This window comes from Xiphophorus hellerii, chromosome 6 (assembly GCF_003331165.1).
Source record: "Xiphophorus hellerii strain 12219 chromosome 6, Xiphophorus_hellerii-4.1, whole genome shotgun sequence".
Classification (NCBI taxonomy): Eukaryota; Metazoa; Chordata; class Actinopteri; order Cyprinodontiformes; family Poeciliidae; genus Xiphophorus; species Xiphophorus hellerii.
In genome coordinates this window covers 16,348,599-16,374,261 of record NC_045677.1, presented here as the reverse complement: position 1 = coordinate 16,374,261, position 25,663 = coordinate 16,348,599, and the positions used below count along the sequence as shown (strand labels likewise).

The 25,663-nt window shown below is 38.1% G+C and overlaps 1 protein-coding gene across 1 annotated transcript in view; it reads left to right on the top strand.

The window, feature by feature from the left end:
- Positions 1-19,292, top strand: part of cdh2 (cadherin 2, type 1, N-cadherin (neuronal)) — an 81,161-nt gene extending 61,869 nt beyond the window's left edge. Inside the window, exons 10-16 of the mRNA XM_032565532.1 lie at positions 64-317; positions 2,274-2,416; positions 3,400-3,633; positions 4,546-4,779; positions 5,018-5,157; positions 13,439-13,603; positions 17,758-19,292. Of these exons, the coding sequence (XP_032421423.1) occupies positions 64-317; positions 2,274-2,416; positions 3,400-3,633; positions 4,546-4,779; positions 5,018-5,157; positions 13,439-13,603; positions 17,758-17,964 (1,377 nt within the window). The 3' untranslated portion in view covers positions 17,965-19,292. The remainder of the gene's footprint in view (positions 1-63; positions 318-2,273; positions 2,417-3,399; positions 3,634-4,545; positions 4,780-5,017; positions 5,158-13,438; positions 13,604-17,757) is intronic.
- The last annotated feature ends 6,371 nt before the right edge of the window (positions 19,293-25,663 follow it).

Here is a 25,663-nt window from a genome sequence, read left to right as displayed (position 1 = left end):
ATTCTAATGTGATAACTTTTCTCTTCAGTCCAAGTCTTTATTCTCGTCCTCACTCTTTTCCAGCCCATTGACTATGAAATCAACAGACAGTATGTGCTAACAGTGGAAGCGAGAAATGAGGTTTCCCTGGCCAGAGGTATTCACCCTCCCAAACAGTCCACTGCCACCGTCTCCATCAAAGTAACGGATGTCAATGAGAGTCCTTACTTTGATCCCAACCCCAAGCTGATCAGGCTGGAAGAGGGAATGTTGCCCGAAACGACGCTGACCATGTTCACTGCACAAGATCCAGATCGACACATGCTGCAAACCATTAGGTAGGCAGTATGCAGATATAATAAAGTCTGCATTATTAAAATGTCATTAAAAGACTCCACAGACATTGAATTCCAAAAAAAATCAGTTTTAAATGCTTAAGACCACTTTTTATATTATTAACAGGGCTTTTCAAAGGTTCTTGTGTTTGGGCTTCTGTATAATTCAGGAGCTAAATTGACTTAAATGCTGCTTTAACCAACTTTGCACCATTTATGATAAATTAATATTTTCTTCTGAGAAAAGGAGGCTTTAGAAAGTAAATCTAGTTCTTTCTCCTAATTCAACCTTTAAAATACAACTCTTTTGTTCTGTACTAAGCATTAATCAGTTATGCAATTAAAATGGAATTAATATTGGCTTTTTCTGGCTTATGTTGGAATCCTATTTTTTCCTTATAAAATCTGCTGTGCAATTAAAGTTCTGCCTTTTTCTAAGCTTTTTTTTATGCTAAGCAGTGGAGTTAAAGTCTCAGCCTTTAATTGATGTAGAACTGGAAGTTCATTGGTGGAAAACAAGCTTATTACATATTGCATATTTTTTTTAGATTGATTACAATTCTTTTTCCCAGTTAAAACCATTAATTCAATTATTCAAGTTTTTTTGTTTTTTTTTTTAAAAAAGCATGGTTGGATGTACTAAAATGATTTAATAATTCCTCCCTTAGAACTATGGCTTCATGTGTCACTGAAATGTCAGCTCTGAGCAAGATTGACATTGAGCTGACATAATTTTCTAATGCTGTTACAGTGAAATTGGTTGAAATCTTCACAAAGTTATCATGCATTTAGTGATTTTTGTCCCAATTTTAAACTGAGATGCACTGTTACGACCACTTTATTTTTGTGATGGCAAAGAATAATGCTTTATAAAAAGGCTGTGCATGAAGGAAGCAGACCATATGCGTACCCTCACACGGTCTGCTTAAGCAAAGTTCATTTATATGATTAAAATAAATTGACAATTTATTTTTTTTTAAGTTAAAAAAAACAATAGGAAATACATTTTCAGTTATTGTAGAGTACATAAAATACATTTTATGTCATCTGGTTTTCTGCCTAACATTTATTTACTCCTAATGTATATTTTTGATTTGTGCAATATGTTTACTTTGCTTAGTTTCTTTGTCTAAACCATTCCACAAAGCCATTCCACAAATTGATGTGCACATGCTTTTAAGAGTGCTGCTAACATATAGTTGCTTTAAATTGCATATCCTTCTCATTTCATACCTACTGTCTCTATTTTTAAATAATTTTGAACATCGCTTGGGGAAAAATATTGTTTCTTGCTTTGACGATCAGTGTGTGGTTTAAAATAGTATTAGATCTATATATTTTATAAGTTGTAATTTGGAAAAAAAAAAAATTAATGGTAGATTTGTGTTCTTGGTACCAGATATTATGTTTTACTCTTTACTTGCTCCATTTTTTGTATTGGTCATATTTTTTGTAAAAAAAAAATATTCCTCACCACAGGCTAGGACACCGTAATCAAAGTATGTGTCGGTAATAGTGTTTAGTAAAGTGTGTATTTAATTTTTAGTGTCTCTGGTTAAAAAGACACTGACCAGCCAGCTTGTCTTGTTCTTCAGTAAACCTTTTCTTTTTTGCAATTGTTTATAGCTACTCAGCTTGTTTTTTTTTTTTTGTTTTTTTTTTTATCAACTTAAAAGTAGTCCACCAGAAATGAAGTTTTTCTTGCAATAAAATTTGAGGCATTGATGTAAAAAAACAAACAAAAAAAAACCAGCTTGTTTTGTTTGGGTGCTGCAAGTTGCTGAAAGAGTTATGTAAAATATGTCTGAAGTATTCGGCTTAAACAAAACTATTTTTTTTTAACTGTTTTAACATTCTACAAGATAAATTGTGGAACCTGTATCTCTACAACACTAAGAGATGAGAGCTGACAGCTAAACTGAAATGAAACATCTGTGTATTTTCCTGTTCTTGCTTCAGATATTCTAAGCTCTCAGATCTGGCCAACTGGCTGAGGATTGACCCCGGCACTGGTCGGATTTCAACAATTGCCATTTTGGACAGAGAGTCGCCCTATGTGAAGAACAGTTTATACAATGCAACATTCCTGGCCACAGACAACGGTATGTAAGCATTCAAGTGCTTCTGCAGTTGCCAAAAATACCTTGTTGAGCTTATGTGATGCACAGGTTTTATGGTCTGGATGTTTTACTCAGACTGTTACACAAGCACCTTTTTTAAGGCCATTACTGCTAGTGTGTTCAAGGGAAGCTAATGCCTCCTTTTTTCAGACAGAAGCCCAGTGGATGTCTAATGTAGCCCAGCTCTCAAGGGTCAGTCTTCCACCCAGCATTCCTTTGACTGCTTTTGTAATGCTTTTCACCTGAAGCAGCTGCCTTGTTTACAAGCCCCAAAGATGTTCTCCAAGCTAGAAGCACTATCATGAACGTGGCACTTGGTATATCAGCAGCACTGACCGCTTTAGCTGGAGGTTAATATGTTAGCAATCCCCAGAATCATCCACCATGTGGATGTTTTCACCTTCTATTTGCACTGGCAGGATTTACCTCTGTTCAGGTTTACCCTGTTCTATGGGGCATAGCTTAGGCCAATAGGCTTAAAACTCTACCAATAAAGAGGTTTCTCAGCATTAATGGGTCAGGATTGGATGACTAGCTCCTTTGAGCGTGGCCTGAATGGCAAAAAAGCCTCTTAGCTGGGTGAATACATAGAGGAGCCTGAGAGGAGCGACAGTGGGCTCTGTTTGAATGCTTTAGTATTCCTATCCGAGTCCTTCGTTAGGAAGACGTTCTTCAGGAACACAAACGGACACAGCAAATGTTCTGATATCCACCTCTGTCTCTGCACCTCCTCACTTGAGATTAAACTCTGAGATCAGTACGCAGCTTGTATGGGGCTACAAAAGTAAATTGTGATTTAATGTGCTAATGAAGAAACTCTACACTTTATTTTCCATTGCTGTCTCTGTAATGATAGTGAAACGAGAGATATCAGTTTGTTTACATATATATCTGAAAATGGGCAAAGTTTTAGGTATTTTTCAGAAATCCTTCCTGTATTTGATTAAAGATATTTCTCTATGCAGGAAAAATCCCAGCAAGCGGCACAGGCACCCTTCAGATCTACCTGGTGGATATCAACGACAATGCGCCAAAGGTGTACCCCCATGAGGCAGAGATATGTGAAAAACCCGAGCCAAATGCCATCAACATCACCGCGCTGGATGGAGACCTGAACCCCAATGCGGGCCCTTTTGCCTTCGAGTTGCCCCACAGGCCCCAGGACGTCAAGAAGAACTGGACCCTAACGAGACTAAACGGTGAGATATGGAACAATCTCAAATCCTGGCCAGATTCATACAGGGGCCATTTGTGCTAGTTTAAACCCCCCTGGGATAATGAAATTAAATTAATCTTCACATTGCAATTCCCAGAATGTCAGACATGATGAGTCAGCTTTTTTTCATTTGCTCTTTGAAGTTGTTACAATAAAGCAGAAAAGAATGTGGTGTTTCTTTTTTTGTTTTTTGTTTTTCCAGTAAGTGGCATGTGAGTCATAAAAGTTTAAAACAAAAAAACAAGGTTGATCACTCAGCAGTTTCAGTCATTAAAGCTTTAAGATTTTAATCTTCAATTAGCCTGAGCGAGACTTGGGAAACATGTTTAACCGTTTGTAAAAGCATACCTCGGAGGTGTCAGGCCTATTTAGTAATTTATTAATCTTACCAAATAGGCTTTAATTATTTATGCTAATTTAAAACAAAACCATGAGCAGACAAACTCATTTGTTATGTGTTCAGCTATTAGATAGTGGGAGATGAAATGCAGTGAATAAATCTTAATAGGATAATGGCATTTGGATTATCGCAGTTGGGAATTTAGCCTAAGCAGCATTATCAAAAGGTATTCAGAAGATTTATAAGCTTCAAATCCAAATCCTGACCATGTTTTGGATTAGATATGCTGATGCAACTTCCAGGTAGGAATTTATGCTGCATATTTATGATAAAAGGAGTGTAATCATGGTGTGAACAGCATCTAGACAAACAACTTCTGAGTTTAGGAGTAAATCCCCTGTGAAAAACCTGATCTCTGAAACAAATATATTAGTTTATATTAAAACGCACCGAGCTGCTTAATCTTGGATGTCACCTTTCCAAATGTTTTTCCTTTAAGGATACATTTAGAATCATATAACAGTCATTTTTTTTTCTCTGTTCCTCCTTTTTTAGGTGACTATGCTCAGATGAGCCTTAAGATTGGCTTCCTGGAAAGTGGGATCTATGAGGTCCCCATCATAATCACAGACTCAGGCAACCTGCCCATGTCTAATACCTCCTACCTGCGGATTAAAGTGTGTCAGTGCGACATGAACGGAGACTGCACTGACCAGCAGCACATCATGGCCGCTGGTCTGGGCACTGGAGCCATTATATCCATCCTCCTCTGCATCATCATCCTTCTCAGTGAGTGTCCCTGCATCTTCCTCCCAAACTGCACATCACATCAGCGAACACAGGGATTATGAAGGAAGATATCCACAATATCTCTAGATTACTGTCAGATTACTAAATAGATAGCCTTGATCAGGCCCACATCCAAGGTCCTAAAATATCAGATCCGATTTAAATGTTGACAATAATTTGCAAATTGTTTATTTCCTTACTTTAACATGAGACCTCTCTCTGTTGCTGTATCATTCAGTTCTCGTGTTAATGTTTGTGGTGTGGATGAAGCGTCGTGACAAAGAGCGTCAGGCCAAACAGCTGCTCATCGACCCCGAAGATGACGTGAGGGACAATATTCTCAAATATGATGAAGAAGGTGGTGGAGAAGAGGATCAAGTAAGGACTACTATTCTATTTTATTCTTAGTCTCTTAGTGGTTGATTCTCAGATCAGTTTTATTTAACTCTGTAGAAAACAAGAAATAAAATTCATTATTGATACAGAAACATTTGCTGCATGGTCTATTATCTTCAATCAGTAAGTTAAAGAAAAAAATAACTTTTAGCAAGAACTGAATAAAAGTTGAGTCTGCTTATGGTGAAACTTTTATTAACTTGTCTGATTTATTCTTTTTCTCTCCATAAAATATATGGCCAAACATGCTGCGGTTATTAATAAAAGCTTGTGATTTGTTTCCAAGGACCATTTCCAACGCATTTTATCTACATAATTTACTTGAAAATTACAGAAAGGCACCAACACATATTGTATACAACTTAAACTTTAAGAAACAGTGACAAAATTTATTGGCAACGCTGATAAAGATTTTTAAAGGAGCTTAGACTAAATGTTGTATTCTGATAAAAAATTTTGTATTTTCCAGACTACACACCTTTACATGTTGTCGCATCAGTCAAAAAATGAAGAGGAAATGCATATACTTTGACTTTGAAGTTTGCTGCCAGTGTCTGGTGAAATCATTGGGTAAAAATGTTGTCAAAGGGTTAATAGAGAAACACTTTTGACACTCTTAAGTGTCAGAGCAGGAGCTTCTTAAAAAAACATGACACTTTGAAATTGGCCTGTTTAAGTCATTTTTGGTATATATGGCATTTTTGTAACAACTGAAGGCAACACAGTTGCTTGCATTGTGCCATTTTATAGCAATGCCCCTTTAAGATGAAGGTCTGGGGACTAAGATGGCCATGGAAGAATGATGATCAGTGTTGATGTGGCTAAAGACTTTGTATACCTATCTTCCTACCTATTGACAGTGGTGGAGAAAGTACTCAAAAAATGTACTTAAGTAAAAGTTTCAAATACACAGACAAAAATGTACTCTAGTAAAAGTACCACATTAACATTTTTACTTGAGTAAAAGTAAAAAAGTACTGGCTTTTAAAAATACTTAAGTATTAAAAGTAAAAGTAGTTGCTGAATGAATTACCTAATTGCTAATACAATACCATTAAGTGTACATATCGTATTTAATTTTAATACATCAGAAATGTGCTATTTTAATGAACAATGCCACAGATAAAGCATGTTTTCATTGTGTTTAGTCTCTGTGACAGTTTAGACTTAAATATGTGATTCTATGCATCATAATTTCAGGGATGGAAACATCTTGTCTCCTGTCCTAACAGCATGAACTTCACTTTTTTGCCAATAATGGCATTTATTTTGAAAGAAATCCAATGTAGAAATGTAGTGAAGTAGAAAGTACAGATACTTACTGTAAAATGTAGTGGAGTAAAAGTCGAAAGTATCCATTATTAAATCTACTTAAGCAAAGTACAGATACACAAAAATTGTACGTAAGTACAGTAACAAAGTACAAGTACTTCGTTACTTCCCACCACTGCCTATTGACGACTCATTTTCAATTTAGTGGCAGAGTCCAGCAGGTCATTTAAAATATCATGGTAATTTAATTTATGATGTCATGCACGCTTGATTAAAATTACTGATTAAAATGCTAAATCTAAGTCTTATGTGAGAAAAACACACACTTCCACTTAAAATTTCAGTACAACTAAGCTGTTCTGGAGTCGCCCCTAAACAAGACTTAAGATTAACATATATCCATGATAGTCCTAGTTGTAAGATTGATTTTAATCTGAAATTGGCATAAGAAAGCTTTTAAGATTATTTTTGCAGTCTTATTTCAATGTTTTCTTGGAACATATCATTCCAAGCAAAGCTTCAAACCACTATTGAAAAGATAATACAAGGCAAATGTTCTCTTGTTGTTGAGGAGAATTATTCAAGTTCCATCTCTGACGCACACGTGCAGTCAGGCTGAATCGACATGGGAACAAAAAGCACCTCTTAGAAACTTTCTGCAAGCACATTTACGTTCACTGTTTCTTTCTTGTAATATTTCAGCTCTTTTGATGCTCCAAGATACACTTCTGAATCACTCACATTGAAGAACATTTTTCCATTGTACAGTATTTCTTTATTGAAAATGGAAGACTTTTTTTCTCCCCTCTCAAAGGAAGCTGGGAATCAAAGGCTGGAATCAATAAGGCAAATACATTTTGATCCAATTGGTTCTGGAAGTATTGGAAATGTTTTGTCAACTGGAACAGCTTCCCGCTTCACAGCCCTAATGCGCACACAAACAATAGAAATGCTGTGCCACAGGCATCAATAATGTCCCATCTCTGTATTCTCCTGCACTGATCGGACACGCACAGAATTCAATTGTCCTAATAACCCCTTGTTAGCAGAATGGAATCATTTCATAAAAAAGGCAGGATTTTACCAAATGGGCTATTTTCCTGCTGCTGGCTGAAGTGCTTTGGTGGCTTAGGTATAACAGAAATGTGCGGGAGACCCCAGCCTGACCCATCGCAGTGCCAAATTAGCCTCAGAGACGTGTAATTGGTGAGCTGATGTCATTTAGAGACAGACATCTGCTGGGGTGCAATAATGAAGCCCTGTCTAAGGTAACAATATGACTGGAAAGCCATTACACATCTGCCGGTGATTAGGCAGGAGGGAGAACACCCATTTGTCTATTAACATTCTCAGTCTCACTCATAAAATGCACAAACCTGTGGACCAGAACATGTTGAAAAGGGAAACTGTGGCACATAACACCCCTCAAAGGCAAATGAGTGGGTGCAGCGATTTATTGAGGGAAAACAAGCTTCCCGTTTGGCAGAGAGGGGCCAGGGCGTCAGGAGAAAATGGTCTTGTCTGTGGAATGGGAAGCGGAGTCAGTGTTGGGTAAAAAATGGGTCCGACTTTCCCAGCGATGTAGTCTTTATAATGCCCACCTCTGTTCTCCCTATCTCCCACTGGGGAGGAAATTGAAGTGTCAGACCATTGGGTGCTCTCACAGAATGTGATTTTAGTTGCCGCTGTCATCGTCCTGGTTTGTACGGCTTTGTATAGACCTCATTTCATCAAAGGGAGACAGGTGATCAGCCTTCGCTCCCAGGAAATGGTAAAAAAGAATAAATAAATGAAAAAAAAGAAATCATAGCAAAATGAGAAGTGGTTGTGCACAGCTTCCTTTTAGAGAAAGGAGAAAGGGGGAGGAAAAAACAGGTGATTCATCTCCTTAAAACGACCTCAGATTGATTTGATTCATATTTACCTTTGATAGGGTTCAGGGAGACATGCTGTGAAAAAAGGCAGGGTTTTCTTCCTCCCCCTTTTTTTTGTTGCAACAAGTGAATCAAATCAAAATCTTCTCTGAAAGTGTTTTCTCCCTTCAAAGAAAAGAAGGCCTTGTCATTGCATTTATAATATTTTAAAAGAAATTGTGCTTACTTTGATTTAACACAAGATTTTCTTTTTGCAGTCGTCGTGACTTAATTCTAATAGCACTGAACCAAAGGAAGTAATTGCCTCGTCCACATCCAAGTGTTATTACTGAAACTTAAATGAGAAATTTGGTACTGTGTATTTAAGCTACTTAACCCCAGAATGAGAAGGGGGGGCAGTTTGCCAAAAGACACTATCTGGTGACCAGCACATATGTTTCCATTTGTCATTTTAAGCAACAAGTATGCCTGCTGGATGATCAAATAATGTACAACAGAAAAAAATCTATTTTATCTAAACATGCAAATACTCTGAATATTATTATGATGAAATATTTTAATGTAGATAGTTGGCAGAGGCAGCTATGATTTTCCTTATTTTTGGATTTCTTCAGCTTTTGAAGGCATAAGCAGCATTCAAGTGCATTTGCGATGTTGTTAAGGAATGAAATGACTTGGCTGACAGATTAAACAGGATATGAATCCACAGTTGTCTGGTGAAAGATAGTCCTTGCAGTTTGTTTTTGTACCGATAATGGTGTCCTTTTAGCCTCTCCATTGTCCTACACGCTCACAGCTGTTTCCTCACAGGCTTCTTTCTATTGCCAGGCAAACGACAACATATAGCTCCAGTAATTTTGATAGATCTGTAAAAGACAAAAGTATGTTCAAAACATTTCTTAAATGAACTTATTTATTGACTCGCTTAAGTATCAGTTAATTAATTTTAATGATGCTATTCACAACAATACTATCACTATTTTTGCATATAGTGATAGTATTGTTGTTTTTGGATATCACTGCCTAACACTGGAATAACTTATCAATGTTCTAATTAATTTCATTTCTAAACAATGCACAATTATTCTTACTCTTGGTAAGAATATTACAAGAGTAATATGTATTAATTTATTTTATTTTACATAAATGTAGGCAAAAATCTTAAAAAAAAAGATAAATACCCATGATATAAAGTAGTTTTGAAGTGGTTATAACTTTTGGTGGATTTGTTCTTTCCAGAGAAATAAAATGGTGTTGGTGGGATTTTTTTTCAGGTTGCTTGCCTACAATGGGTTGGATAACACTCATTGTGTATTAATTATAAATTTTTCCTAACAGCCAAAATAGCTTATGTAAAAAACAAGGGAAATGTTTAGCATTGTTCATTCAGCAAACCTTAGTGCATATAGGTAGTAACAAGAAATCTTTTGGTCATTACTACGTGCTTCATACATCAGGAGATGGCTTTGGTCACACCAGTTCTTTCTTTGGCCTCTTTTTCTTAAAACTGTAGAAATGGTGGTGCTTGTTGAGGTTTTGATGCCATAGCTGAGTTGTAGCTTTAAACAGTGCATGTTTAATGAATGAATAAAAGGTTGTGCTTACCACACAGTCATCTGCAGTAATGTATCAAATTCTATTCTTGGTAATTCTTAACAAATGCATGACCAGCAACTGCTTTGCTTCTCCTCAAATTGTGATATAACATTACCACTTCAAATAACATCCAAAGTAGGATAGATCCAAAATTATTTTGTAAGGTTTATCTGAAAGTGCAGTTTGGCCTCCTCTATTGGCATAAAAGTTGTTTTCCTCTCATAATGATCACTAAGCATTTTATATGCGCTTAATCTGAGATGACAGTAATCAATATGGCTAATTGCTCATAAATGCTGTATTTTTGGGCACACATTGAAATTAAACCAACAAATGCTAACTTCTTTCTGCAGCCTGCTTTAATTGCATTTCAGTAAACTTCTATTGAAATTAACCTCATGCTGCTATAACAGCCCATAACACTTAACTTGATCCCATTTTTAAATGTGTCTCGCCACAAATGATGTTTATGGAATGTTGATGTTTAGATGCTTATGTTTCAGTGTGGTTTATGAGTGCCATGGGCAACCATTTCAGCAGAACAGAATGTTTGAGATGCCACTTCCCCACAGAGAGTTGCTATGTCATTATGTCATTTTTGGTTTGGTGGATTGAGCACCGCGGACAACCAGCTTTTTACTGCGGTTTAGACAAATGGATTTCCCAACTTATGCAACTATTAAAAACATAATGAAATTACATTATAACTGGACAGTCACTGTTTTGTACTAAAACAAGTTTACTCAGTTTTCCATCATAATTACATAGACGCATGTTTATGATTGATGTAAGAAATACGATATAGATTTTGTTGTTGTGTACAATTTTTTAATTGCTTTTCTTTGTAGACTTATTGAAGGTCTATGTTTTTTATTATAAACCAGAGCAGTAAGCAGTTTTATCTTATTTTAAAAAATGGAATCAGCACTTCAGTTCAGACGATGATTTCTGAACCACATTCCAAATTTAGTGTTGTTAGCAACTAACTGTCGGTCAGTCACTGTTTCTTGTCAGCTTGGACTGTGTGACATTGATCTATCCACACAACAGGGGCAAAGCTGTAACTACTCTCTCTTACTTTGAAATAATTTGAGCTCATGATAATCACTTACTTAATTCACCAGAGGAAGTTACATGCTGACACCAAGTAAATAGAGCTTTGCAATAAAACCCATGTCATATTGTGAGATCTTGTGCCAAAAGATCTCGTCACACCCATAGTAACTGCCTAATTTCTGTCTGCGGGGCATTACTCACCACTCATCAATAGTATTAGGGTTGTTTTTGCAAGCAGGGAATTATAATTTGAACACATTTGACAACTGCCCTATATTAAATGTCACAGAGCAATTACATTAATTCTGTTTTTATGAGTGAATAAAATGCTGAAGCTACGGTACTTTAGATTTAACATAGGTATGCTTCTTATAGAGCAGCATTAATGCTGTGCAGCAAAGGAACAAGTCTAGTTATTAGAAAGTAATCATGTCTATTGGCCTGTGTGTGACATTCTGAACAGAGCTGACATCTATATGTAGATTAATTGAGGTTTGAATTCAAGGACTTTTTAAAAATAGACAACACGGCAGGGATATACATGTTATAACTACTTCTTTATAAAGCAGAATAGAATGTAGAGCAACAAAGACTTACTACATTTTCTTTTGCAAGATGTACACAAATGATCAGCTCAGTGAGAATCTGTGGGGGCATAAAGGTGTGTGTGAAACAACACTTTCCAAATGGCTGTCATTTCCATGTGACCACCCTAGTTTTCTCACAACATGGCAGCTGCAACTGAAACAAAAGAATGTATTACAAGATGGCGGAGAGGGTATGTCATGTTGCACCTGAGATCATGTGTTATTTATTCGTCGTTTAACCTATGGGGAATAACGGGCTTTTGAAAGATCATGATAATTCAATCTCTGAGGTCTAGTGTTCGTTCACAAGAAATGTCCATTTCATGTTCCAGGTTAAAAGAGTAGACATACAAGACCCCATCTTGACAGAACTATTACATCATTCAATAAGACAACTCACCAAACATTATAATATATCCGAGCAGAAATGGGCAGCACTTCAGTAAATTTAACGCTAAAACTGTACCATTCCTGATTAGTTTGCCATCATACTCATGAGGATATGTCGCTACAGGTTCTATTTCAATTTTTCGTAAAAGAGAACCGTTTATATGCTTTAGGTTCTTAAGAGGGTTGACCCTGTTTATCTACCAAACTGATAGTTCTGAATAAACAGACACCTATTAAAATGCTTTAGGCATAAATCCCAGTTTTATTTTGGCTGTCCTGCTGAGTATATGCTAACCTTTGGCTACAAGTTAAGTAGTCCACAAATCTGTCAAGCTTGTCTCTTGGATGGTAACACATCCAAGAGACAAACCAAACAGTATTAACAATCACATTATTTAATTTTTTATATATCAAGGGAATAGCTTTTCGTCCAATAATTTAGTGAACCTCATGTATGAGGTTCATACATGAGGTTTATTTTAGTAAACCCTGTTTTTAGTACAGCGAGATTTTTCTCAAGATTGTGGAAACATTGGCGTCATCATTTATTTGTGGCTCAGTGACTGTCATGTTTCTTTTTGTTTTTTTTCTTTTCTTTTTGTTTTACTATGGACCTCTTTTGTGTCTGAAATAAAGATTGATTGATTGATTGATTATGAATATAACGGTCAATGTGCATACTTACTTTGCAATGTTTGAGTTTCCGCTGCATAAGGTTTATCAGCACTCATGTTTATTTTAACATCCCTGTTTCCGTTGGGAGTGACTGTGAGAATGTACATCTGCAGCTGAGCAAAGATAATTTTGAAGTGGGATATTAGAGATGGATGGATTACTGAAAATCTCTTAAAGAGGGACAATCCATCATGCACGCCTATTAGGCACACACTGCCTCTCAAATGGTATTATCTTTATCATATCTGCCGTCACCCTCATACCATCCAGCCGTCATTCAGCTCAGCTGCTCTGCTCTCCATCACAGCTTCTTTCTCCAACTTTTTTTCCCCACCTCCCTCTGTTCTCATCCTGTCTTCCTGCCCATGACTTTGCACAAACTGCGAGCCATTCAGGTTGCCTTGGTAATGTTAATAGGATTACCAGTGGCTTATGCATATCCACCATCCCGTGTCTGGGCATTGATTAGAGCGAAATAGTTGCCTGCACATCCTTCCTGCTGCACTGTGCACGAGTACAGAGAGTTTGCAGCGTATGATGTGCTCCTCAGCTTGAACCCCTTCAGTGCTGGCTGCTCTTATGTGTCAAGTCGTTCCTTGGCGTGTTCCTTTACAGAAAAGAAGATTAAAGTCCCCCCTCATGTTCTCTCAACTCTCCATGCTGCAATTTAACTTTAAAATCTTTCGTCCCCCGAGTTGAACTTCTTCACCCTCTTTGCAGCACAGGATGTTTTTATCTGTTTAAATAATCTCACTCTGTTCAGAGTCTTGTCGCACAGCTCAGCTAAGCTCCATCTGTTTGCGTGTTCCCCAGGATTATGACCTGAGTCAGCTCCAGCAGCCAGACACGTTAGAGCCCGATGCCATCAAGCCAGTGGGAATCCGCCGTCTAGACGAGAGACCCCTCCACCCCGAGCCGCAGTATCCAATGAGGTCAGCAGCACCCCATCCAGGAGACATCGGAGACTTCATCAATGAGGTAAAAACACATTAGCTGAATACAGTTACTAACAACTGACGCCGGGTCTCTCTGAGGTGGAATTAAATCCGAGGAGGAGACCAAAGATGGCAATGCAGTCGAAAAGCTTGAATTTCATTTTCGAGTTGAATGAGTTTCCTGTGACATTTCTTCCTAGGTAAACAGTCAGACTTTTTTATGAGTGAGCATCAAGGGCTGCCTTTTAGCAGGAAAACATACATTTTGAATTCAGTTATTAGAGCTGTTTTTTTGTTTGTTTGTCTGTTTTCCCAGCAGAGACCAAGAAACCTTTCTAATTTTGTCACTGCTGCGATGCTTATAAACCCCAAAATGTATATGATACTAACACATTTGGATATAATTGTTTTCCTCTTTCTGAAAAGTGGAGATAGAGATGTGTCAGCATAGTAATAGAAGATGAGAGCAGCTATGCATCGGCTTTCTATCGGCGTGCACAGCTCAGAGTGCCCTCGTTTGCCTGAGGCCATCATTGACTCCGGCATGAAGGGAGAATGTAAAATGAAAAGAGGAGTCATATATTTTTCACAAGCTCCAACAGACAAGAGTTTCACTGCATTACAAATGAAGTTCGCTCCTAGTTTCTGGATGGCGCCCATGTTTTTAGATTAGAGCTCGTTCTTTTCGGCTCTGCTGCCTAACCATTTATCTCTCGGTTCCCTTTAACTGGGTGCCATTCGCCTCCCCCCCCATCCGGTTGTGAGTCATGAAAACAAGCTATAAACTTGTCCTAACAGCTCATATAAGGAGAAAAGCAATTTTTATGTAGCCCAAAGATTTAATTTATCAACAAGAAACTATAAGGCTAGTATGTGATGGGTCAACACGAAGTAGTGTATCATTGTGAAGGGAGAGGTAAATGTTAAGTTTCCATTTTTTACAAATAAAAATCAGAAGTGCAGAAAGCTTATATATTCTGCCCCTTATTTTCTCTAAATCCAAAATGACTTTTTTTTTATTCACCCAATTAGTAAATACTGTAGAGTTCACCCTTAGATAACTTTAAACCAGGCTTAGATTATGAAACCACATCCTACATTTTGAGTGTCTCACAGATCAGTGTTTTATTCATCACCTGAAAATAGAAAGTGTATGGCACAGCTGCAAAACTACAAGTCTGATCAGAACATGTTGACTCTGGAGGAGCTGTAAAGATCTCCTGTGAAGATAATCTCTTTACAGGTCAAGTATTATTTGTGACCCTTTATGAAAACTGTTGATGCCAAAATACAGTGCCCATCATAACGTATGGTAGTGGCAACATCATACTGTGGAGTTGTAGTTCTTTAGCAGGGAAAGGAAAGGTGATTGGAGCTGATGCAAGATGATTGATGGCACTAAATACATATCAATGCTGGAAAAGTCTGAGACTGGTGAATGTTTACCTCCTGGGTGGACAGCAACCCGAACCACACAGCCAGAGCGATAATGAGATGATTTAGATCAGAGCATATTCAGGTGTAAAAAGTGTTCACTTGAACCAGCCCATGTTGGTCGGTCTAGAGTCTCAAAATTGACAGCTCCTAAACCTAAGTCATGGTAGCTGCAGCACACTCATTGAGCTGGAATGACCTAACTGATAGGGCCGCCTGCCAAGAGAGAGGGGAGAAGAAGAGGAGGTGGGAGGAAGAGAGGGGGAGAGTGTCTCATCTCAATCCTGAATCGTGCACATTCCCTCAGAGCTCAGGCTTCTTAATTAAATTAGGACAGAAAAAAAATCAAACATATGTTTACCATAAAGAAGTTAACTCCATAGTTGGACAAACAGTACTCCATTAGTCAACTTTTGGCCTGGTCTCAGAGGAGAACAAAATTAAAAACATTAGCGCAAACTTGCTCACATCTCTGTAGTTCACAGGTGTAAACAGGCAGAGAAGTTGAAGTGATTGCACTCAGTTTTTTTACACAGTGCCTCATTTCAGCTCTCACAAGGTTTTCTGTGGCAGAAGTGGTTTTGATTACACTTCTCTTTATCTGCAGGACGGAGCTGCTCCAAAATGTGAGGGCAGTTCATGATTTCACACTTACGAGCTGTGATTGTTTCTACAACAGGGAATAACTCTGTTATAATGAAATCTTTTATTAGAATGCCGAGTTCAGTTATTGACTAACTTTATGAAACTGCCACTTTTAGATGGAGAGGGCTATATCCTGCAGAGCTATTACGGTTGTAATTGAAATGAACTATCCATCTGTCATATTTTTCACAAAATGATAAGCATCACAGCCCTGAGCAAATACTTAACCAAAGCTAACAAGTGGAAAATAATGGCTAAGTGCCCAGGCACTTTAATACACTCCATCTTTTATTTGAGGGCATTTCAGCACTATAGTGGCTGTATAGCGGAAACCATAAATCTTTGACAAGGCCCAATGAGCTGAGGCCTCATTTCTGTTATGTTCATGTACTTCTTTTAATTCACATATTATTTGTCGAGTGTCCTCAGTTCCAGTGGTAAGAGGGAGAAACCAGGCTTGCATCCAAAAGTGATTCATGGCCAAAGCACACCTCAACTCCTAGATTAGCAATCCATCAAGACTCCAGAGTCCTGTTAGTGAATGAGGCTGGAAATCAATAACAATCCATAAGGACCTCTGGTGCTGCTATGAGGATTTCTGGGAATGTCAAGTACAATCTTCAAAACAGAACCACTCCCAACTATCACCGCGAGCCTCAAGATGACACTGGATATGCGCATGTGTGTGCAAACAACCCACTTGCCCTCATCTTTGCTTGGGTCTATGGTTTACAGAGCTGGATATCTATAAAATATTAAAGATGTTTTGAGCTAGATGGCAGATGACATCCTATCAGAGCTATACTGACATGGCAGAGGAGGGCAAGGGGCTCAGTCACGAGGGCTATTGAGAGAGAGAAAAATTCTACCAGGCATCTGAAGCTGCCAGTCATGCTTTTGATCAAGAAGCAGATTTTTCTACATCCTAGAAACATCAGGATGATCTGAGTAAAAGCAGAGGGCTCTCAAAGGAGCAGGTGAGTCTGATGAATCTTGGCAAGAACCTCATTTCTTAAACAAGTGGAGGGAGACCCGCTGAAAGGTTTTACGGTAAATTGGCTTGTGAGAAGTAGCACTTGAGAGAGAGCAATGTTTATGTGGCCTCAATCCTTGGTGCAGGCGGTTCTGTGGTCTTATCTTCACATCCAGCAGCTGAGATGTCCACAAGTCCAGCTTAAGGCTCATGTGAGTTGGCTCACATGAGCCAACTTAAGGCTCATGTGAAGAATGCTTATTTTTTTTTATTTTCAAAAATAAGCACTTGAAGTCCAAGCTATCTAGTCTGCCTCTAAAATTGTATTACTGTACGTAAATTAGGAGTTAAAATGCACTACTATCGGAATTTAACAAATGCCTAATTTCCAGATGCCTAAAGATGCCACAGTTTTATGCAAAACTGAAAACCCAGTGGGAATTCTCCAGCCATTACAGTGCTGGGACGAATGGTTTAGTGTTGCACAGATTAACTAGCTTTTGTCAAAAAAGCAAGTATTGACAAAAGCTGTATAGCAAGAACAGCGTTGTCATCTACAGTGATTTCCACACCAATATGAGTTTCAAGGACACTAAGAGGGAGAATCCATTAATTGAACTAAATGAGACATGTCTTGTGGTATGACAAAAGGAAATTGGAAGTGTTGGATTGTAATGATTTTCATGACATTTGGAAGAAAATTTTGACGAGTTTGAAGTCTGAGAACAGCACAATAATTGATGTATTTACATTATGTTGATTGTGCGTGTGTGTGTTTGTGCTTTATGGACCAGTGCTGTGATAATAGATGGTATCATGAGGAAAGGTTGTGTGGAAATATTTAAGAAACATTTAAGAAATTGCTTTTGGAGACATAACCAAACAATTTAACCCAAGTCATACAGTTTTAAAGCAGTTATATCAAATATTAAGGAAATGTACATAAGCTTGTGAGTGTATTGGACTAAAATACCTTAACAATTTTGTCTTGGTATTTAGCAAATAAAAAACATTTTGGCTATGTCAACTGGGGTAAAACAGGGATTATTTAGTTGATATATCAAGCAGTGATAAGGAGAGTCTTTTTCATACATTGTATGTTAAATATAAATCTTGATGTTTTTTTTTTTCTTTTTTCTGCAAAGGGACTGAAGGCAGCTGACAATGACCCCACTGCTCCTCCCTACGACTCTCTGCTAGTGTTCGATTACGAGGGCAGCGGCTCCACGGCTGGCTCCCTAAGCTCGCTCAACTCCTCCAGCAGCGGGGGCGACCAGGACTACGATTATCTGAACGACTGGGGCCCTCGCTTCAGAAAACTGGCAGACATGTATGGCGGAAGCGACGATTAGGAGACGCAGGCTCACCTTGACGGATAAAAAGTTACGATTTTTTAAAAAAAACGAAGGAAAGATTTCCCGTTGAAGGACACATAACAGCTTCTGATATTCCCATGAGAGTGATAGAACTGTGACTGAAAAGATACAAATAATAAACATTGATTTCAGAATTTTTTTCTAAAAACGAAACACAAAAAAACAAAAAAACAACCAACCTAGGCTTATTGTTGTAGTATACGCATACATACGCTTGTCGAAAGCTTAGGCATAGCCTGTGCTCCAAGTATGAAGGATGTGGGGAGATAACGCTCGGTGGACTGTCACCACTCAGATTGTCGGTATTGAATGCGCTCAGTTAAACTTGAATTTCACAGTACAGAAGCACTGGGATATAATGTGCCTTTTTGTACATTTTTTTGGATCTAAATGATTAGTTTTATGTTCAAGGCTTTAATGGTACTGACTTTTGGAGTGATTTCAAACAAAGTATGTTACACTCTGGTATGCTTCTACGTGCTTTTTTTCTTTTCTTTATTTTTTTTGATTACCCAATGCTCCTGTTTTGAAGAAGGAAAATGATTAAGAGCAGCACTGTACAGTATGCTAGACCTTTAGCGTTTCTCACTAAAAAATTAAAATCATGCAGCTGATTGCAAATAAAGGGAGTTATAAATCACACTTTTGTAGCATTTTTTTTTGTTTTCCTTTTCAATTTCTTTTCTTTTTGAGGTGATGTAGTATTTTACAAATGCAACAAAAACTGTTTTGATCTGATCTATGTACACTTAATTTGCCTTAGTCATGATCTGATATTTTCAACATTTACTTCACTGTAAAAAGATGTGTGTGTGTGTACATACTGTTTTGTTTTACTTTCTCTTTTTTTTTTTCTTTGGATGTAGTATTATGAAGCAGTACAAAAGTTCCAAACTTGTAAATGTATAATTTGGATAAGAAATAAAAATTTTTGCATGTTTTTATCTTTTCATGACAACAAAAATTTGAGAAAAAAAAAACTGTTTCCCAAATTTATTTAAAAGTGAAAAAATGCAATTCTGGGTGACATTACATGTGTAGAAGTTAAAGTTTTTTTGTTGTTTTTTTTTTTTTGTATAAAAAAAGAAATAAAAAAAATAAAATGACAAAAAAAATATCAAAGTAGTGATCTTGTCAGCACAACATTTGAATTTGTACCAAAAAAGGGAGAGTGGGCTGGGTAACATGCTAATGGGCACTGACTAATGATTCAGCTTTAAGACTGGAAAAGGTTTTGGTGTGTACTGGAACACAAATTATACATCTCTGATCCCCAATCATCCAAATAAAATGCTGATTTTGGAGCTAAAAGCCCCTGTTTCTTTATTTCTTGTACACAGCATTGAGGCTTAATTACTTTTTGAGTTGTGTAGTCTGAGAAGCAGAGAACAATAGCCTTTCCATAAAAATGGCTCTCCGCAGGACATTTTGCCAAAGGCGCCGATAATCATTTATACCTTTTTCTTGTTTGCAGAGATTATAGGAAACAAAACAAAAAATATTTAAACCTTTGCATGGAAGTTTTGTTGCTTTGGGGCTATAAACTAAGCGGTAAATTGAAGATGTAACAGTGTGTCCCCAGTCAAGGGCAGAAACTTGAGGAAAACAAACTCATCCCAGACCTGTCTGCTATATGGGATTTGTTCAGTTGGGCACGGTCAGATTAGACTTGACCTCAAGATGAAGATTGTCTGCTAATCCCAACGCTGCCTCTTAAGACTTCCATTTGTATTTTCTTAGGGTAGAAAACAAGAATCACTTGGAGAAATCGTTTCAGTTGTTGGATGATGAAAATCCCCTGCTTCCTCTTTCCTTTTCAGGCTTTTAGGTTCTCTTGCATTTAGTCATGTTCAATTGTGAAAGACTAAGTAAAATGAGACTGAGCAAATTCTGGTTAGCTGGTGTTTTTGTTAAAAATCCTCATCCAACTCCTTCGAGAGCCACTGAACCTTTGTTTTGAAGTGACCTTGTGGTGTGCAGAGCTTATCTCAGAGTGCGTGCAGCTCTGCACTCCATTTCCTGTAGTTGACAAAATGTTACACTGCAGAGCGAGATTTAATGTTGAAAAAACAAACTGTCTGACCTCCAGTTTCTGTTTCTTCTGCAGCTGATTCACATTTGCTCAATCAAGCCACTTCCATTTTACCTTGAGGTTTTCAAACAGAAGCAATTCCCTTTGTCTTTCCTTTTGTCTCCACTCACTTAATGGAAGGGGTTAACTTTTGACTAACCGCTTTTGCTGGCTTTGATCTTGAGCCAGCAGACATGTGTTTAGTGATTCAACATTTTAATGAAGTTTCCAATGTGTGCACTGAAGCAGCACATACTTTGAGTAGATTGTGCACCATTAAAGAAGTAGTTTGACATTTTTAGACATCTGCTTGTTTGCTTTGTGAGGCCTAGATGAGTGAATGGGGGCTATTAAATTACACACATCTGTCCATTGTAGAACAATAGGCAGCAGCTGGAGAACACACAAAAAGTGAAAATGGAAAATAAAATATATGTGGATCACATTTCCAACACCCTGAAGTCATAGCTACAAATATTTAACCTGGAGTTATTAGTTTACCAGTATCTCCTCATGGTACATTCTTGTTCACAGCATTTTCTATTGCTCCAGAAAAAAAGAAGTGTTACATTGCATTTTTAAAGGGCTTTTATTCTATCTTGAAGTGGAGGTTAGGAGGACCTTTACTGATATGTGGAAGATGATACAGGATGATATCAAGAAGAAACTTCTGAGATAATGCCCAGCTGACTTCGGGAGGATACCGGATGTAGACAGTTTTCAATGCTAATGTCAGTTCCTTGGTTAATAAAATTGATTATTTACACATCCGACACATAGTATGTCAAGATAGACATTGTTTTTGACTGTGTTCACTGCAGCTTTTTCTGAATACAGGTGGACATACTAGCAGTATTAGCAATTACCATCCTTCCTTGCAGGTAAAAAAACACAGTGGCTATGAATCTATGGCACAGTTCTGAGCCAAGATGTAAAGGGATAATGGGTGTGGTAGGACCTATCTCCATGGACTAGCCAGCACAGCTGTCCACTATCACTAAGATTGATAGAGACAATGCTGACCAAGGAGTCAATTTCATAGCGAATCTACTCCTTGGGCATCAAGGCAGTGGCAGGTACTTCTACTCTCTAACCCTTTGCACATGACATCACACTCTTCAGAACTCTGCCTACTTTGCCATGACATACATCAAAACAACATATGCATTCCTGTAAAGCCTGTCAAAAGCTCATAATGGCTGACAGCCCTAAGTGTAATCAAGGGTTTGCAGCGTACACTTTACAAGGTATGAAGATTAATGTTCATATACTTTATAAGTAAGTGTAGAACAATATCAAATATTGCTTCTCAAATATATGGAGAAGGTACATACCTAACCATTAGTGACCATGGAGAAAATGTCCTTCCTGCACAAAACAAACATAGTTAGCATGTCGTTTTAACACTGTTTATGACATAGTGACATAAATCACAGTGTGAATTCAGGCAAAGTCGGCAATTTGATCAACATATCAGGAGGGAGGTATGAGTCCATTTTTAAGCTAGCTATTTCAAACTTTTGTAAATACCCCCATCTATGGGCCCTAGCTAGGTGTGTTACGTTCACAGACAAATTAGCTTTACTTAGACACCATGGCTATACCGGAGAACAACTTGGGGAAAACAATCTCAGTCGTTCTGTTCAATACTCACTTCCAATGATGCCTCGAGTGATTAACTGATATAATTGCAAAGGGTCAATACTTTGATCCCCTAACATATACTTAATATCCTCCAGAGAAGAGACATACCATTATATTTTAATACGCAGTCACCTTCCTCTTGTTTAATTGTATGATAACCCAAATAGCAGATCAGCCTATCCAATGCAGCAACCTAATGCACTTCCGAATCCAGGTCTGGAAAAGAAAACTTGCTGAAGTTTAAAGCAACTCTCAGACATGGGGCGCAATGACTTTTAACAATAAGTGGTTGTTGCTGCCAGACAGGCTTTCTTGAGTATTTCAGAAACTGCTGACCTTCTGCAATATTCATGAACAGGAGATAAGCAACAGCAGCAGAACATTGAAGTACAGCTAAGAGCGGGAAACTGGGCCTTTGATTCACACAGGCTCACCAAAACTGCAATATATTTGAGTAAAAAGGTATTGCCTGACTCGAATGCTCACCACGTCAACTATGACATTCAGATTGTGTGGTTAGAATTTGATGTAAACATAATGGTTCATCAGTATTGATCCATCCTGCCTTATATCAGGTAGGATGGATTAGGTTGTAGCTAGAGTTTCAGTGCAGTAGGGATATTTTCTTGCCACATGTTGGGGCCCCTCAGTACTGATCTAACATCTATAAATGCACAGCCTACCTTGGTATTGAGGCTTGCCAGTTCCATATTTTATGGCGTCAGCATATCCGTTTTCTGGTGGTTGCCTGCAGAAGGATAATGCACCTGGTCACCAAGCTCATCTGGAACATAATTTGGATAATTCTATCTAAGCTAAAGCCAGAAACATTTGGTTTGACTTAACTTCAGACTGAGAAAAAAATTTGTTTGTGTCTTTTTTTTTCAGTGTACGTAAACATCTGGTTTCAACTGTACATAAACTATCACTATCTACCTGTGTCACCTTTCCCACAGAGAACATTATCCAGTGACTTTCTACAACAGAATGGCGGTAAAGATACAGTATGTCCCTCTTTACAGGCCAATTATTTGTATCACCCACATGCCCCAAATGTATGTGTTTACGCAAATGATGTCAACACTGCTGTTGATGGATATAATGTGGCACCAAACTCACTGTTTCTACGTAAATTCCCTGTTGGCTTACAGTGGGAGCTACCTTCAGCTCTTCATGCAGCCTTGGTCTTTGTATAAATTGGAGCAGGACTAGAAAAAGTTCAGGCCTGTGTTGAAAAGGACTTGCTACGTAGGCTTCAGTTTCTAAAGAAAACATTTGTCAAATTGCTGCTCATTTTAAAATTGCATCAAGCTTGTGCAGTCTGCTTTGTGACTGTTCATATCACTGTCACTTTCTTCAGGTTACAGAGAGGTTTGTGATTACTATCCAGCAGTCCCATACCAAATAGGTTCAGTGTGAAATGTGTTGCAACCCAGAACATAATTGAAAAGATAATCTCACAAAAGGTGTTTTACTGGCTGAAAAAACAGATTCCACCTTAAAACATGGAAACACTCCCTTTAAACGCTGACCAATGAGATGGTTTTATGAAGAAAAGTTGCATATGAGAATCTTTTATTGTTGATGACAGTGTTAAGTACTAAACTTTTTCCTGGAAATGCAAAGAAATTCAGCATCAGAATAGTGCATGGTTAAAACTCCATCTACTGTAACTCGCCTATGAGATCTCCCGCCCTGCTGTATTGTCATCATGATGTTGAGATTGCCCCAACTCTTTCAAATCCACCAGGCAGTCAGGTCTTGTTTCTTTCTTCTTCTTTTTCTCCGCCTGCTGAGGGTGGAGAGAAAGAATTGATATTCCTGGACCCCACTTCAATTTCACAACATGGATTATCCCCGAAGGTATGCCGGCAATCTAAGAGAGTCCACGACATAAAGGCGAATACTGCACACCTCCCTCAATATCCGCACTGAAAACATACAGCTCTCTGCCTTTTATAGATATGTGCTGGGAGAGTCTGTAATAATGCAAGAGTGGAAACTGCTTCAGTCAGGAGTGCTGCTTAAAAGCATTACATAGGAAATTAAGGAACAATGTGGAATGTTTTGAGGATAATAATCATTGAAATTGACAGCCTGAGCCATAATTAATGACCATTGTGTGAGAGGCATGTTTTCGTTGTGTATTTGCAAGATGGTGCAGTGAGGTCGGGCGATATAATTGCACAAAACGGTGTCTCATTTACACATTTCAGCTCGCTGAAGAATGGATAAAAATAGTAAACGGCAAGCATGTTTAAATAGGCAGAAAATTATTTGCCAAGCTAATTAAGTCGGGTAGGAATGACACCATTTTGCTCTGCCAATATCTGTGAATACCTTCTACATACAAACTGCACAATAATAAAAAAAGAAAAAAAAAAGAAGAAAGCGAACACCTCAGTAATACAAAACGATGAATAAATAATAAATGTGTTATCAGCTGCTGGCTCTCTCTCTGTGCTTTGTTGCCTCTCCTAGAGTGAAACTTGGCTCTGATGCTCACTCCTCTATCTTTTCATTAGATACTGCAATATGTGCTGGTAGATATTCTTTTTTTATTATTATTTTCCCAGGTTTTATTCAAAATATTAACTTCAAATGTGAGGAAAAAGTCGGTCCGTAATGCTCGGAGCACTCCAGGGATGTTCTCCAGGGGAAAATGGCTGCAGATTGCCTGTTCTTACAAGCACCCCAGGGCTACTTTTATTGACTGTGAAACAATGCTTCCACCGGCGACTCCTCACCGCAGCAGATTTACAAGACAGGCATCCTCGGCTCCCCAGCCTGTGTGTCTGTGAGAAAGTGTGAGTGCGTAGAAGGCTGAACAAGTACAACAGAGAGAGCCACCCAGCCTCGGTGGGTGAGGGTGGGGGTGTCGGTAAACATGCAGAATACAAACCAGAATCCAATGCAAACCAGCTTCTGAGTTATGCTGCCTGTGACCTTTGGTGGACTTTGAAAAGATGGATGCCGCCCAGGCCATCGATAGAAATTTCTGGCCCTGAGCAGCAAGAACATATTTCATATGAATTCTCAACCCCTGCATGCTACCTTTGAATGAATAAGTAAGTGGTCTGGATGACAGCGAGTGCTTACCAGGGCACATGCACTCTTTAATGCATTTGTGCATGGACCCAGTCACTTGTGTAAAATCAATCAATTTGATTTCTACACAGCTGTCCTCCAAGTGTAATATTAGATCAGTGTGCTTGCATTTCCTCTACACAAGGAGTGAAAGGAGGCTTGTTCTTCAAATCAAGCTTTTTTTCCATCCAGCCTTGATCGACTGTGCTTTGAATAAGCATTTTGGCCCTTAAAGATTTTTTTATTTTTTTGTCACACTAAAATGTTTCAGTTTTAATATCACACAAAAATTGTCTGAGTTCAAATGAGGATTGTACTTATTGAGGAAAAGAGCAATGTAAAGTAGCTTGTCTGCAGCTGAAAACATAATTGCAACCACTTTTGAAGTCTTAAATGTATCTAAAAATTCAGGCACCGAGATTATTAGTGTAGAAGGCCATTTTTAAAGGGGCCATATTATTATGCATTTTTCATGCACATAGTGCCATTTATTGCACAATAAAGTAACCATGTTAAACTTCAGTTGTTATAAAATGATATCAGAAGTGACTTAAAAGAATTTTGACTTTGAAATTTGACGCCTTGAAATTTTGCCTTTATCTCTTTAAGAAGTGCCAATTCCTCGAGACACTCCACCTTCAGCGTGTCATCACAGCAATGCTTCTCTTTATGCCTTTAAAACTGTTTTTAGAAGCATTGGACTGAGAAGTAGTTTGTATGCTGAGCTCAGCAAACACAGTTCCACCAGGTGTTTGTCAATTTCTGCTGCCACTAGTGGATCTGAGTGCATATCGGGGGAGTGGTGTCGCCTGGAGTGGAAGCTCGACTGGAGGCTGCAGCTCCAAGGAGGAGCTTTGGTGGCACTTTGTATGA